This window comes from Conger conger, chromosome 7 (assembly GCF_963514075.1).
Source record: "Conger conger chromosome 7, fConCon1.1, whole genome shotgun sequence".
NCBI lineage: Eukaryota > Metazoa > Chordata > Actinopteri > Anguilliformes > Congridae > Conger > Conger conger.
In genome coordinates this window covers 43,003,799-43,020,924 of record NC_083766.1, presented here as the reverse complement: position 1 = coordinate 43,020,924, position 17,126 = coordinate 43,003,799, and the positions used below count along the sequence as shown (strand labels likewise).

At 42.6% G+C, this 17,126-nt stretch overlaps 1 protein-coding gene across 1 annotated transcript in view; it reads right to left on the bottom strand.

The window, feature by feature from the left end:
• The window catches only part of LOC133133863 (double C2-like domain-containing protein beta), a 255,891-nt gene that overhangs the window by 27,493 nt on the left and 211,272 nt on the right, over positions 1-17,126 (bottom strand). Inside the window, exon 5 of the mRNA XM_061250126.1 lies at positions 1,978-2,104. Within this exon, the coding sequence (XP_061106110.1) occupies positions 1,978-2,104 (127 nt within the window). The remainder of the gene's footprint in view (positions 1-1,977; positions 2,105-17,126) is intronic.

Below are 17,126 nucleotides of genomic sequence, written 5' to 3'. Positions count from 1 at the left end.
CGCAACTCTTGAGCATTTACTACCATTGATTACACGTTATGATCCAAGTCTGTTTACCGACCATTGTTTATTGATTTCTGTTTTGTGACCATCGTTTGTTTTTTGACTACGTCCTCGCCTACCGCTTTTGTACTTTTGCTTCGCTGATTGTTTCATGGTTTCGACTCCCGCTTCGCCCACGACTACGCCTCTGCCTGCCGTCCGTCTGTTCATCTGCCCCGCTGACAGCTCTCCTGCTACCGGACCTCCCTGCACGTCTACCGACTACAAGTTTGCCTCTTCCCTCGGCACCATGCTTTTTGTTTGTTTACTTTTTGTTTGGCTGGATCTACGTGTATGGACTTTGCTTGTGTTGAATACTCTCCTGGGATTCGTCCCGAATAAAGCCCTGAGGGGTCTTTATATTACTATTGTTTCTGAGTCGTGCATTTTGGGTCCAACCGCCACGCCCCGTCTCAGAACAATTTCGCCACTATGGACCCTGCTGACTCAACTGCCATGTTCCACGCCCTCCAGGAACAAGGAGCCATCGTCCGGCAGCATTCACAAGGAATCTCCGAGCTTCATCTGGAGATTCGTGAACTGTGTGCAGAGATGAGGAGGCTCGCCGTCGCGGTCCTGCCACAACCACGGGAGGAACCCACCCACCCACTTCCCCGGCGGTCAACCCCTTGGGAGCCTCGCAATTCCGGGAACCCCAACAACCCCCTCCGGAGAGGTTCGGTGGAGAACCTGAGAGGTGCAAGGCGTTCCTACTCCAATGCGAGTTTGTTTTCAAGCAACAGCCCCAGACCTACAACAGCCACGACCGTCGGATAGGCTATGTGATGGGACTGCTCAAGGGGAGGGCGTTGGATTGGGCTACGGCGGTGTGGTCCGGGGATTCTTTTCCTCTTCGTTACCCAGTCTTCGCCGATGAGATTCGGAAGGTGTTCCAACACGCATCCAGTGACCAGGAGCCATCCCAGAGACTGATTGCTCTGCGCCAGGGACGGAAGACCACGGCAGATCACTCCATCGACTTCCGCACCCTCGCACGGCTACTAGTTGGAACGATGCAGCATTGGCGAATCTCTTCCTGGCCAGCCTGAGTGAGACACTCCAGGACGAGTTGGCGCGACTGGACCCCATCACCCAGCTCGACCAACTCGTGCGCACCACGATCCGCCTGGACAACCGTGCCAGACAACGCCGGTCGGAAAGACCGATCCTTCCCGGCAACGCGTACCCCAGGCAGGGGCCGGTACCAAGATCTCTACCGAGGAACGAGCACGCCGCAGAACCACCGGCTCGTGCTTCTACTGTGGGAGGCCGGGTCACACCCAGGCTCGGTGCTCCTTCAGGACCAGGCGACCAGTAGAGGTGAGAGCAGTCGACAGGCATGAGGGTTCTGACAGAGACAACCATCGTCCCATGCTCACCACCCTGCTGATTCTAAGATACCACCCTGTCTGCTACCAACAATCATTCCACGATCAAAGTCACTGAAATCAAATTTTTTCCACATTCTGATGGTTCATGTGAACATTATCTGAAGCTCCTGACCCGTATATACACGATTTTATGCATTGCACTGCTGCCACACAATTGGCTGGTTAGATGATTGCATGAATAAGTAGGTGTAATCAAGTAAACGTGCTCAGTGAGTGTATGTATAATAAAATAAATAAAGCTGGGTGGTGGTACTACACACTGTATCCCACATATGCATACCACATACTTATTTTTTCTTTTACATAATAAAGGTGGGCTTATCCTACAAACATTTCTGATCTGGTGGGTGGAAAAAAAAAGTAAAACAAGACTTCTGCTCGGATTGTATCTATATGTGTTTTCACGGCATTATCTGTTCAATCTGAATAATGTAATCGTATTCGGTTATTTCCCTAGTAGTGTGCAGACTGCTTTTTCTCTCTTAGTTCTCAAGATTCATCTAGCAGTGATTACCCTATCCCTACCCACAGCCCAGACACTTACAGGCAGCTGTTTCTCCAGGCAGTTATAGAAGTTCTTAGTTTGGTTGGGCTTGAGTTTCTTCAGTGGGATCCGGGTCTCTCCAATGAATTCATTGTGGCGGAACTTGTCCTCATCGCACACTGAAATCCTGACAGGGTGAGAGAGAGTAAGAAAGATTAAGGAACATACAGTGAGCAAGATAAAGAATAAGTAGAAAGAGAGAGTAGAAAAAATGGGTGGAAAAAGTATGAAAAGGGCTGGTGGCTTGACAACCTGAGAGCAATGAAGGGATAGGATAATGTGGGAAAGAGCCACATGGGAGACATATCAATCATTTCATAAGCACTTGATCATTTGAAATGCTCTTCTGTGAGGGAGTTTAAGGCAGAAACTCAAACACCATACAGCCAAAATATACATGATATATTAGATATAAGGCTGCAAAGAAAGGCCTCCTATAGACATGAGCTCAAGCTATATCCTTCATAATTCACCCAAATCCTATATGTTGTTGCTTTTGTTGTTGTTGTTGTTGTTACTATTATTATAATTATAATAATTATTATTGTTAATATTATTATTATTATTATTATTATTGTTTTTTTTAATCTAGCAGAATTTCTATTTCTATTTAGTTTACAACAAGATATGGTTTCATGCAGGAGGAAAAAACATTTGATTTGCTCCACTGACCGATAGAGAATAGAGAGCACATTCACACAAGGGTACACTGCTGATATTCTTTTTTTAAATAAACTTTCTTTTGCATTGCATTCCCTCAGTGTGAAATTAGTTTGTCTAGGCTGTTTGGTATGACAACTGAAGCAAATTGATCCACAGAACAAAACAGCTTTTGTACATTTAGATTTGACTAAAAAAAAAAACAGCTTTTATTTTGTACATTTAGATTTGACTCGAAAGGGACAACCCTAATTCAGAAGCTGCAATGGAACTTTCCAGAGCAGTCACCTAAGGACAGGTGGCACAAAATAAAGAAATTATATATAGTTTTAGGCAGGTGTTAAAGGTGTATCAATTAACAAAAGAAAATTTAAATCATATTTGGTGTGACCACTCTTTGCCTTCAAAACAGCATCAATTATTCTAGGTATACTTGCACACAGTTTTTGAAGGAACTCGGTAGGTAGGTTGTTCCAAACATCTTGGAGAACTAGCCATACCATCACTTCCAGGACTCCTTGTTCTTCTTTAAGCTGAAAATAGTTCTTAATGACATTGGCCGCGTTTCCCGAACGTGTTAAGAACGTTCTTAAGCTAAGAACGTTCTTAAAGACCTTCTTAGGCCTCCCGAAAGAAGCAAACGCGTTTCCCGAAACACCTTCTAAGCCTAAGATGATCTTTTGTAAGAAGGGTCCGGAGCGTTTTTAAGAGCCTTCTTATCTCTTAAGAACGTTCGCTATCGGGAAACGCGGCCATTGGCTGTATGTTCGGGGTTGTTGTCCTGCTGCAGAATAAATTTGGGGCTAATCAGATGCCTCCCTGATGGTATTGCATGATGAAGTATCTGCCTATACTTCTCAGCATTGAGGAGACTGTTAATTCTGACCAAATCCCCAACTCCAATTGCAGAAATGCAGCCCCAGACCTGCAAGGAATCTCCAACATGCTTCACTGTAGCCTGCAGACACTCTTGTACCGCTCTCCAGCCCTCCGGCAAGCAAACTGCCTTCTGCAACAGCCAAATTTTGATTCATCAGTCCAGAGAACCTGCTGCCATTTTTCTGCACCCCAGTTCCTGTGTTTTCGAGCACAGTTGAGACACTTGTCCTTGTTTTCACGTTGGAGGTATGGCTATTTGGCCGCAGTTCTTCAATGAAGACCACTTCTGACCAGACTTCTCCACACAGTAGATGGGTGTACCTGGGTCCCACTAGTTTCTACTGGATGATGGCACTGCTGGACACCTTCTGTCTTTCATCTGCTGCACTAAATTTCCTTGGCCGAGCACTGTGTCCACGGTCCTCAACATTGCCTGTTTCTCTGTGCTTCTTCAACAGAGCTTGGACAGCACATCTGGAAACCCCTGTCTGCCTTGAAATCTCTGCCTGGGAGAGACTTTGCTGATGCAGTATAACTACCTTGTGTCTTGCCTGTGCTCAGTCTTGCCTTGGTGTATGACTTCTGACATTAAACTGCCTTTAGCAACCTCACCTTGGAAGTAGAGTTTGGCTGTTCCTCACCCAGTTTTAACCCTCTTACACAGTTGTTTCTGTTGCAGTTAATAATTGTATTTCAACCTACATATTAAATTGATGATCATTAACTGCTGTTTGGTATAATTGGTTAATCACACACCTGACTATACGCCTACAAAATCCCTGACTTTGTGCTAGTGTACTGAGAGGAAATGATGCTGGTTTGAAGGCAAAGGGTGGTCACACCAAATATTGATTTGATTTAGATTTTTCATCTGTTCACTCACTGGGCATTTTGTTAATTGATAAACAATAAACTATTAACATAGTATAAGCATTCTTACTTTACAGCATTTTTTGACACCTGCCTTAAACCTTTGCACAGTACTGTGTATATATCTATATATATTTACTTCTGAAGCAAATAAAAGCCTGGATATCAGAGATGATCATTAGAAAAAGTTCTAGGTACCCGAAAGCTTAAAAATGTATATTAATTAAAATCATATTTTATGAAGTAAATATAATCTGATCAGCAAAATAATTCATGTTGGTGCAGTGAGCCAACCCATGATAAATCAATTCACATTTACCCTTTTCATACATGTCTTCATCTAGTCTCAAATTCCTCAAATTGCCTAAAAGCACTGATATGAGTATAATGATGCATATTTAAAGACCTATGATAAAATAAACCTCATCTATTCTCCTGTTTGAAAATTGGCTGAAGACGATTAAAATGAAAGTGCTATTTTGGTCAGTGGAAATAGTTTTTAGCAATGTGTGGAACTGACCAACAGCAGAAGTCCTAAATTACTTACTGCATTCCTTTGTAATCATACAAGTGATGAGCTGTGCAATAACCTATGCTCACTCACATTTAATCACTATCAGTTTCCTTCATTGGGAGATTTCTCGTGGTGCTATTGTTGCGCATGATATCAAAGAATAGTCGATCCTATCATGAATTGATGATTGATTACATCTATCTTCGTTCCATATCTAGTTGACAATTGCCATGGCAATATTTTTTGTTCTTCTTATTGCCAGAAAAAACAGCACTGTGGTGAATTTTAAGCTCATTCAATCCATGAATATATTGGTCTCCTACTAAAATAGCCTGTGTTTTCACTATATTACAGTTGTGTTCAAGAAAATAGCAGTACAACATCAGTAACCTGATGAACCACTGTTATTAGTAGTTGTAGGAGCCAAATAGCCATTTTTGTTTATATTTAAAGAATAATCATTATAATTTCAAGACTTCCCATATTTTTTGTTATAGTTCTGATTTACTGATTTTGATTGACAGATGGCCACTGATTGGCAATCTTGGCCACACCCATAGGAATGGGGTGTGGTGCAAGTTAACAAAGGGAAGTGAGAAATGTTTGGGGAGGGATTGAGTCCTGGCTTTAGTTGAGAGCAAACACAGTTTTCTAACCACCACATCTCATCTCATCGCATCTAATCTACAGTTTATGTCCTAAACTTCTATAATCTTACATCTATCATCAATTTTCTCTTTCACACACACACACTTGACATTGTTTGTTCATAGTGCTGGCCTACAACGTTTTGGTAGGATTTATTTGTTTGGTTTATTATTTTCAAACAATGAACATGAGCATGGAGCCTGGATCTACAACAAAGGTGCGTTAAAACAATCTCTTCTATTGCTGGGGCAGTGGCTATAATTTTGAAACGGAATAGCCACTACATTAAGTTAGAAAACTTTTTGCTTTGGATTTCCCTGCACTACTCCTTGGACACGGGACATGAATGGAACAAAGCGATCAGCTGGAAATAACAGATGTAACTGGACTTCGGGACAATAGGTAAAAACAAACAATATTGGATGTGCAATGAATCATGCTGAAGCTATCATTGTATAAGGAATAAGGAATTGTTTGTTATTGGATGTTGCTGTTGTTTAAATCGCAGATCGCTTGTTTGATTGTTGGATGTCTCGCGGAGGACGCCGTGGTTTGAAATTGCGTGTTTGTATGTTGTGTGTTGCGCTGCTGCACAGCAGGGCGTAACGATAGCCAGCATCAGTGCGTCTGATCAGCGCTACTGAATGCATTTGTATGTTATTGCGAATTGTGCGTTGTGGCTTACGTAGGCTGCAGGGTTATTTCTACGTTTATTGCCGGCGCTATGTCTGATTTGAAGGAACAGCCGGAGGGCGGGTCTGAGCCTGTAGTGGAGCAGCCCGCTGAGGCTGATGAAGAGGAGGTAACTCTATTGAAACTGATTCACTCTTGTAGAGGAAAACTGGGAGTGTTATCACGTAAGCAGAATGAAATTCAAACTCTGTTGGATGATAAATATGGAAAACCTGCCAAAAACACCATAAAGCTGAAGTGTGAAGTGCTAGAGAGTGCACTGGAAGATTTTGTGCAGTTTCAAAATGCTGTATTAAAGTTAATGTCAGAAGAAGAAAAAGAGTATGACCAAATGGACTGGTTTGAGCCTAAAATAAAGAGGTTCAGAGAGTTTTTGAGAGATGTGGAGAGAAAGGTGGAGTTGGCTGCTTATGAGGAGCAGCTTTTAATGAACGTCATGAAGAGCTTCCTGATGTACAGCCAGAAGACAGTGTGTCACACAAGGGGTCTATTGTCCGAAGTACTACATCCTCAACCAGAAGATTAAAGGCACAGGCTGAGGCAGAGAAAGCAGTTTTATTGGTTCGTGCAGATATGCTTGAAAAGAAGCATCAAATGGAAATGGAAGAAGCAAGCCTCAAAGCAAAGAAGGAAAGATTGCAAGTGGAAGCTGACTTAGCTGAAACTGCTGCAAAATTAAAGGTTCTGGAAGAATATGAAGTTTCATCTCAAACGTCTCAAGTTGATATAAGGAAGACTCCTCCTGATGCCATGAATGCTTATCTGAAGCAAGCGGATTGGAAAAGGACAATTAGAACACTGGAGAAGTTTAACCCCTCAACACCCGCAGCCTCAGAAGAGCGAACACAAATAGAAAGCCAAGTTCAACACAGCATTCATCATGTAGGACCCATTTACACCAGCTCAGGTGGTGTTAGAACCAAGACTCATCAACAGCAACAACCTGTGATGTCTGCAGGTGGCGCCACTTTGTCTGGTATTGGTCTTGATCATGGAAATACAAATGAGATTTCTGAGCTCATTGTGAAGCAGCAGCGTTTGTCTTTGCTTCCAGTCAAAGCAATAACAGCATTCTCTGGTGAACCACTGCAATATCAGTCTTTTATTCAAGCTTTTGAACACTGCATTGAAAGCAAAACTGACAGCAACCAAGACCGACTGTATTTTTTGGAACAGTTCACAAGTGGGCAAGCAAAGGAACTAGTTCGTAGTTGTCTGCACTTAGAGTCTGTAATGGGATACAGGGAGGCCAGGAGGCTTCTATTGGATAACTTTGGCCATGATATGAGAATCACAGCTGCCTACATGGATAAAGCATTGCTTTGCAAAGACCATGTGTATTCTGTTCAGGAGACCAAACACTGGAGTTGTGTAGAAAATTTCAAGCAAGACCACACAAAGAAAAGGTGGATTTTCTCAAGTCCAAAGGTGTATGTTTTGGATGTTTAACATTGGGACACATGAGCAGAGAATGCAAAAAAAGGCTCACATGTGCCACCTGTCAAAAGAAACACCCCACTCTACTGCACATCAGGACCGAAGAGGATGGCTCTCACAAAGAAGTGAAATCTGCTGTTGAGACGCCCAAAGAAAAACTGAGCAGCGCTCTGGTTTCCACAATCGGTGACCATACTGGGGCCGGTAAAGATTGCGCTCTTTCCATTCTGCCTGTACAGATTAAACATGCCAAAGGGAACAAGGTTGCTCAAACATATGCTTTTTTGGACCCTGGTAGTACTGCGACATTCTGTACTGAAAAGTTGATGAATGAGCTCAACATCCAGGGTCAGAGAACAGGAATTCTTCTAAAAACAATGGGGCAGGAGAAACATGTAAGCAGCTACAAAATAACTGGACTAGAAGTGGGCAGTCTTCAAGATGACACATTCCTGAAGCTGCCAGAAGTATACACTCACTCGGAAATTCCTGTCACGAAGGGAAACATCCCCACACAGGACGACATCATGAAATGGCCATACCTCAGTGAAGTTCAGCTGACTACTGTCGATAAGGAGGTAGGACTGCTCATTGGACAGAATTGCCCAAAAGCTCTGGAACCATGGAAGGTTGTGAATAGTGAAGGGAACGGCCCTTTTGCAGTAAAGACACAGCTTGGATGGGTAGTAAATGGACCACTCAACAGCAGCCCCTGTGGATGAAAATGGACGGCCATATTTGAAGGCAAACAGAATCTCAATTTCCAACATCCAAGAACTGCTTGTTCAACAATACAATCAAGATTTTCCTGAACAGCGTCACAGTGAGAAAAGTGAGTTATCCGTTGAAGATAAACAGTTTCTCAAGAAAGCTTCTGACTCTGCTACATTAAAGAACGGACACTACTACCTCCAACACCCTTTCCGAAAGGATGATGTGAAGATGCCACAGAACCGTCACATTGCAGAACAACGTGCCCTTAACCTCATTAAGAAGTTCAAGAAAGACCAGGCGTTATAAAAGCTTCATGGACGGGGTCATACGGGAAGGTCACGCCGAAAAGGTTCCAGACAACCAGCTGCAAAGAGATGATGGACGGATATGGTATATACCACACCATGGTGTGTATCACCCACGGAAGAAGACCATCCGTGTGGTTTTTGACTGTGCTGCCACATACAGGGGCACATCTTTGAACAAAGAGCTGTTACAAGGCCCAGACTTATCCAACACGCTGTTTGGAGTTCTTCTCAGGTTTCGGCAGGAACCCATTGCCATGATGGCCAATATAGAGGGAATGTTTCATCAGGTCAGAGTACCACCCGAAGATGTCGACTTCCTTCGTTTCCTTTGGTGGCCTGATGGTGATGTAACCAAATCACTGGCGGAATACAGAATGACCGTTCACCTGTTTGGTTCGGTCTCATCTCCTAGTTGTGCAAGCTATGCCCTGAAGAAAACAGCGGAGGATAACCTGGGCAAGTACAATATAAAGGCTCTCGATACCATTAGGGAAAACTTTTACGTGGATGATTGTTTAACATTAGTTCCCAACGAGAGCCCTGGTCAAAGACCTCAGAGATATCTGCTTAGAAGGAGGATTTAGATTGACCAAGTGGGTAAGCAACAGCCGTGCTGTCCTGTCCTCACTGCCTGCAGAGGAAAGAGCAAAAGAGGTGAAAGAGTTAGATCTGGACAGGGAGAACCTACCTGTGGAAAAGGCACTGGGAGTCCATTGGAATGTAGAGACTGACACACTCTCATTCAGAACAGCCACAAAGACTCAGCCAATCACCAGAAGAGGTATTCTTTCTGTAGTCTGCTCTGTATATGACCCTCTAGGATTCCTTGCTCCTTTCATCTTGACGGCAAAGAACATACTTCAAGGGCTGTGTAAATCCAACTGCAGCTGGGATGAAAAGATACCGGATGTATTCGCTATACAATGGAAAAGATGGCTCACAGACCTGAGCCAACTCACTGATTTCTCTGTTGACAGATGTATAAAGCCAAATGGATTTGGTAAGATAAAGTCTGCACAGCTGCATCATTTCAGTGATGCCAGTGAGTCAGGGTATGGTGTTGTCACCTACCTGCGCCAAATAAACATCATCGGTGAAACTCACATCACATTCATCACAGGCAAAGCAAGAGTCTCACCGCTCAAGCAAATGACCATCCCAAGACTTGAACTAGCAGCAGCAGTCAGAATGGATGTAATGCTGAGAACAGAACTTCAGATTGTGCTGGAAGAATCTGTCTTCTGGACTGACAGCACATCTGTTCTGCGCTACATTGCTAATACAACAAAAAGGTTCCACACGTTTGTGGCAAATCGAGTCTCCGTGATCAGAGAATTGTCAGCAACTCGGCAGTGGAGGTATGTGAGCTCCAAGCAAAACCCGGCTGATGATTCCTCACGGGGCATGACCGCAGAGACATTCTTGAAATCTACAAGATGGATTCAGGGCCCAGAATTTCTTTGGAAGGATGAAAGTCTTTGGCCAGCACTGCCTAAAGAGCTGAGTCCCATTCCCTCAGATGACCCAGAGGTCAAAAAGGAAGTGGTGGTCAATCACATTTCAATGAAGGAGGAAAAAGATCCTACAAGCAAGTTTTTGGAACACTTCTCAAGGTGGAGAGATGTTAAGAATGCAGCAGCATGGATGCTGAAACTTAGACAAACCCTACAACAACTGAGCAACAAAAGAAAAGAGTTTACAGAAAAGCTCAAGAATGGTGATCGCAAAGAAACCGTTGAACAGCAATTGAACAAGTTCAAAGGAACACTGGAAGGCCAAAAGCTTTCAGTTGATGACATGACACAGGCCGAGAAAGCAATAATCAGTTACAGTCAAAGTCAATGCTTCCCAGAAGAAATTTCCGTTTTGAAAAAAAGAAATCCTCATGTAAAGAGAAGCAGTGCCATCCTCAGGCTAGATCCAGTCTTGGAGGATGGATTGTTAAGAGTTGGAGGAAGGATAAGCAAGTTAGCGATGCCACAGGAACTCCTGCATCCAGTCATCTTAACTAAAGAGTGTCACATTGCCAAGCTCATTTTGAGAGACGTTCATGAACGAGTTGGTCATGGAGGAAGATGCCATATGCTCTCTCGCCTGAGGCTGAAGTATTGGATCCTACATGCCAACACAGCAGCAAGAAAAGTCATCAATGAATGCATGTTTTGTCGTCGGCAAAGGGCCAAAGCAGGAGAGCAAAAGATGGCTGATCTGCCCAAGAGTCGTATCACACCAGACCAGCCACCTTTTACATTTGTTGGTACAGACTACTTTGGGCCAATCGAAGTTAAGCGTGGACGAAGCTATGTGAAAAGATATGGTGTGATATTTACGTGTTTATCCAGCCGTGCCGTACATTTGGAAATGGCTTCGTCTTTGAATACTGACTCCTGCATTAACGCAATCCGCAGATTTATCTGTAGAAGAGGTCAAGTTGTGGAGATGAGGTCAGACAATGGCACAAACTACGTCAGCTCAGAGCGTGAGCTCAGAGAAGCTGTTAAGGAGTTGAACCACAGCAAGATTGAGAACACCCTACTTCAGGATGGGATAAAGTGGATCTTCAATCCTCCTTCTGGGTCCCATCATGGAGGAGTGTGGGAGCGCTTGATACGTCAGGTAAAAAACATACTTACCTCTGTCATGAAACAGCAAGCATTAGATGATGAAGGCTTATAGACGCCACTTTGTGAAGTGGAAGCGATTCTCAACGACCGTCCAATAACAACTGTGTCAGATGATCATAATGACTTGGAAGCCCTCACACCGAACCATTTGCTTCAGCTTAAGGGAAAGCCAATCATGCCACCCGGACTCTTTCACAAGGAGGACTTGTACTCCAGGAAAAGATGGAAGCAAATCCAATACCTAGTTGATCTTTTCTGGAAGAGATGGATCAAAGAATATCTTCCTTTATTGCAGGAACGCCAGAAATGGAATATCTCAAGGAGAAATCTTGCTACTAATGATGTTGTGCTCATAGTGGATGACACTGCTCCACGCAGCTCCTGGTTGATGGCCAGAGTTATCAAACCGTTACCAGATGCAAAGGGTCAAGTAAGAAGTGTGCTACTGAAGACAAAGACGAGCACATTAGAACGCCCCATTAGTAAGCTATGTTTGCTACAAGAAGTGTTCATATAAAGAATGAACGTTATGAAGTTATGAAGAACCTTTAAGTTTTGGCTCCTGATTTAAGTGAGAATAATTGTTTTGTTAAGCACAGCCACAATTAGGGGCCGGAATGTAGGAGCCAAATAGCCTTTTTTGTTTATATTTAAAGAATAATCATTATAATTTCAAGACTTCCCATATTTTTTGTTATAGTTCCGATTTACTGATTTTGATTTACAGATGGCCACTGATTGGCAATCTTGGCCACACCCATAGGAATGGGGTGTGGTGCAAGTTAACAAAGGGAAGTGAGAAATGTTTGGGGAGGGATTGAGTCCTGGCTTTAGTTGAGAGCAAACACAGTTTTCTAACTGGAAATGCCCCTGAAATGGGTGTTTCAACAAGACAACAACCGCAAACACACAAGTAAGCGAGCAACATCTTGGTTCCAGACAAAAAGGATTGAGGTAATGGAGTGGCCAGCTCAATCCCCTTGACCTTAACCCCATTGAAAACTTGTGGGGTGACATTAAAAACGCAGTTTCTGAAGCAAAACCCAAAAATTCACAGGAACTGTGGAATGTAGTTAGTTCTTCCTGGGCTGAAATACCTGTTTCTAGGTGTCAGAATTTGGTTGACTCGATGCAAAGCAGATGCACAGCAGTTATCAAAAACAATAGTTATGCAACTAAATAATAGTTCATTCATTTAAATTGAAGTTAAATCTTGAAATTTTTCTTCAGTTTATATAGTTTGAAGAGAGTTTGAAGAGAAAAATATCGACACTGCCATTTTTTTTTCAACAGATTAATATGCCTTTTCTTTGGTTCCTGTAAAAGAATAACGCAGACTTGATAAAATTTGCTTAATGCTTTGATGTGGAATTGAATGTGTAATGTTTCCACCACATTTGAAATATTGAACTAAAAGATATTAAAAAATATTTGGACTTTATTCACTATTTATTTAACACACTGCTACAGGGGCGGCCTGTAGCGTAGTGGTTAAGGTAAATGACTGGGACACGGAAGGTCGGTGGTTCTAATCCCGGTGTAAGATCCACAATAAGATCCGCACAGCCATTGGGCCCTTGAGCAAGGCCCTTAATCCTGCATTGCTCCAGGGGAGGATTGTCTCCTGCTTAATCTAATCAACTGTATGTCGCTCTGGATAAGAGCATCTGCCAAATGCCAATAATGTAATAATGTCTATTTATTTGAACACAACTGTACCATTCACAGCACAGCTGTTCAGTTTGTTCAAGGTCTGAAACTACCTGTGGCAACAAGCGTTTAAAACAAGCTTCTGTTTATTAGGCAATAATAATAATAAATACATTTAGCCTATTTGCATAGTGCACTTCATTGTAGATCAATATATTTTCTGTGAACATGGGCACCTTTTCCTCCTCCTCTGCTCCTATCACCTGTGGGGTGCCTCAAGGCTCCATTTAAGCTCAGATTCTCTTTTCTTTATACATGCTCCCCCTTGGTTCTATTATCCAGAAACATAACATTGCTTTCCACTGCTACACTAATGACACACAGCTCTATCTCCCTCTAAACCCCAGCAACAATTGTTCGTTACAGAATCTTTTTAACAGCCTCGTGGACATCAAATGCTGGATGGCACAGCGAAAGAGAATTGAGAAAACAATTCTGACTGTCATTGTGTGCACCATCCCTCCCCGGCCCTTCAGTCAAAAAGTGAACATCAAAGAAAAAGAAATACATCAAAGGCATGTGCGTCAAGCATCAAATTAATGTTTGTTGGAATTAGGAGCTGGCCTGAATCTGCTGGCCTTCACTCTGCCAATAAGATGTCCAAGCACAAAGGAACAAACAACTAAAAGACAAACACAAACGAGAGGCTGATCTGTTGAGCAAAATCCTGAAATGAACCAAGTTTTTTTTACCATCACCAAGATGACACGCCTGCAGATGCAAAAATCTATCTACTATAGTCCATGAGCGGAGTTGTCAGTGAAGGTCAACTAACTAATGCTAACAGAGATTGATGCTAGTAAACATTGTTTAGCTTCATTTAATCAACCAGAGAAACAGCCTAGGCTGATATTGATAACATTTGATTACCTTGCTGAAACACAAATGTAAGCAATTTAATATCAGGATAAACTTCTGTCAGGTAGTACCACATTAGTCTGTTAGTCTGTCATTGTCCTTTCTGACACATAAGAGCTTTAGACCAGCATGAAACCACAGATGCCGAGCGACCACCAATGTTGGCTAATGTTGTCTAGCTTAATTTAGTCAACCAGATAAACTGCTTAGGCTGTTGATAACAGTTAATTACCTTGCTAAAACACAAATGTAATCAATTTAACCCTCCTATTATGTTTGGGGTCAATTTGACCCCACACCGTGTTTGGCATCTCTTAAAAACCAGTTAACCCTTTTTTACATTGATACTGTATGATTTTTCTAATTTTCTAATTCCAATAGTAAAAATGCAAAAACATAATGCTATGCTTAGTCCTGTACCAACTTGGCATACAAATGTGTTGTGCGGTGTTATTTCGACCCTCTGTAAGTGTATAAAATGTAAGAAAACATACAACCATTTCTTTATTTTCTGATTTCTTTGTGAATGATTCTGGTGGCACTTTCCCATACAGGTGCCAAACTTTCACTTACTGTTCCTTATGCTCTAAATTGAGATGTTTCTCACAGATTTTTCATATATAGTAATTTGGGAGACAATAAGAAGGCGACACACTACATGTCAACATTTTTCTATTGCAATATGTGTGTGTTTATTTCAACTGTTGGGCTCAATTTGACCCCAAATGTAAAACTGGTCATAAAATCTGAACATAATAGGGGGGTTAATCAATGTAATCAACCTCCAAGGAATTGCCACCTTAACACGGTAGAGAGCTATGTTGTCTGGGGCATTAGCTCCTGGTAGGGTCTCCCAAGGCAAATTGGTCCCGGGGTGGGCGATTCAGACAAAGAGCGATTCAAAGACTCACAAGCCACCGGCTGAGCGCCACTGTGTTGGAGTTTCACCCGGGGAACGAGAGGGTTGCTTCTTTGCGACTACGTGTCTCTGGGGGGAAAGCTCTGACTGTCGTTTGTGCTTATGCGGCAGTTCTTGGAGTATCCGGCCTTCTTGGAGTCCATAGTTCTACTGGGTGACTTCACTGCTCACGTAGACAACAACGGAGAAAGATGGAAGGGGGTGATTGGGAGGAACGGCCTGCCTGATCTTAACCCGAGCGGTGTCTTGTTATTGGACTTCTCTGCTGGTCATGGATTGTCCATAACGAACACCATGTTCGAGCATAGGGTGGCTCATGAGTCCACTTGGTACCAGAGCACCTTAGGCTGAAGATTGATGATCGACTTCGTGGTTGTATCATCAGATATGCGGCCGTACGTCTTGGACACTTCGGTGAAGAGAGGAGCAGAACTGTCAACTGATCACCACCTGGTGGTGAGTTGGATGAAATGGCGGGGAGGCTACACGGTAAACCCAAACGTGTAGTGAGGGTGAACTGGGAACGTCGGGTGGAGGCCTCCGTCTGCAAGATCTTCAACCTCCGGAGGAATTTCTTGTGCATCCTGCGGGAGGCTGGGGACATGGACCATGTTCATAGAATATAGAAGCAAAGTTCAGTTTGCTGGTAGTTTGAATTTGCGTGTCAACGAATAAACACAGATGAAGAAAGCCATGGAATAAGGGAATAAGCCATGGCACAGCTACAGATTTAAAACACACAGAAATTATTTGTCAACTATTGTACTGTAGCATTCAATTCCATGCAGTGTTTGAATTCCTAACCCTCCGAAATGGCTGCAGACTGCTTGCTTGTACGGCTGCAGCTTATGGATTGAATGTACACAGCGTATTGTAATATTTTGTGCAGCATTTGTCCAATGATGTATTGCTTTGTTTATTTTTAGATACAACATAGTGGAAAGCTACGTTCAGTTTGCTGGTAGTTTGCCGGAATTTGCGTGTCAACGAATAAACAATGATCTTCTGTGAATCTTAAGAAACAACATAACGTTACAATAAGCCATAACTCAACCAACAGCTACAGCAATGTGTTGATAACTCTAACACTGTAGCATTCAATTCCCTGAGGTGTTTGCATTTTAAACCCCCTGAAATGGCCAGTGTTTGCTCAAACTACTTAAGCTAGTTTAGAACCGCAATAATATGCCTGGTCATGGACGCTCATGAATGCATTTCTTTAAATCTGAGCTTACTATTTCACCTTCAGAAAAAAATATATTGGTGATCGGTTATCAATTTTTTGTAACCGTTTACAAAACAGTTTCAGTTAACCGGTGAAATGTTTAACCGTTCACACCCCTATTTTCTACATGGTGAAACCAAAATGTATAAAAATGCAGGGCACTGTATGTAACACCCAGTAAGAATGTACCTGATTACTTTGTTCAGGCTTGTTGCAGCATAACTGGACATGGAAGGAGTTGTTGGTAAGGGAGCTATGCAGGTTGTCATTCATACTAAGTATAGGGAAGCTGTTATCAAACTTTCCTAAACAGAATTGCAGGTCATTTAGGAATCAAAAAGACATATAATGGCATTTTGCACAGTTTTTTTTTAGAGGCTGTGGAATGTATGGAAGAGCTTGTCATACATGTCAGTTTACTTGTAAACGGAATCAAACGGCACCTGCCACTCCCCTTAACCAGCATTGGAGCCTGTATTCTCTTATTTGGTTTTGGACTGTGTTGGCCCTCTTTCAATTTCCCGATTTTGTTCCCAGTTATGGGTCTGTGTCCTCTAGGGTAGGTCGGATGGTCTTAGGCAGTCCTAGAACGTACAAAATATGGCTCTGCTGCAATAGAGGTTTTAGTTTTATCCCTAGTGGTTTATCCCTAGTGGAAGAATATATGTACAGTGAAAAAAATATGTTTACAATGAGAAATACAAACCAAGTAACTACACACAAACAAAAAAGATGCTTTCAAAACAATGGCACAGCTACACTCTGGCTCTTAACTCAAAAAACAAAACTCCTCTTTCTACCATAAAAGAAAGTCAGGGCTCCTCAAATGTTTAGCCCCTCCCCCAGGAACATACAAACAGTACTATTTAATATCCTCACTCTACATAGGTGATTGCAGCTTTTGTCTGCACAGCTACTGTTCAATATAATTAGTAATCACATAATTGGGATTACATCATCCCATACTTCAGACATTTATGTGTATGTTATTTTGAATTCGCGATTTAACTGTAAGGGTCCGAATATGGAGTGGATGTGTTGCGTGTGTTTGCCCTGGGAAACGTGAACTAGCAGCCGGGTATGCACCCCC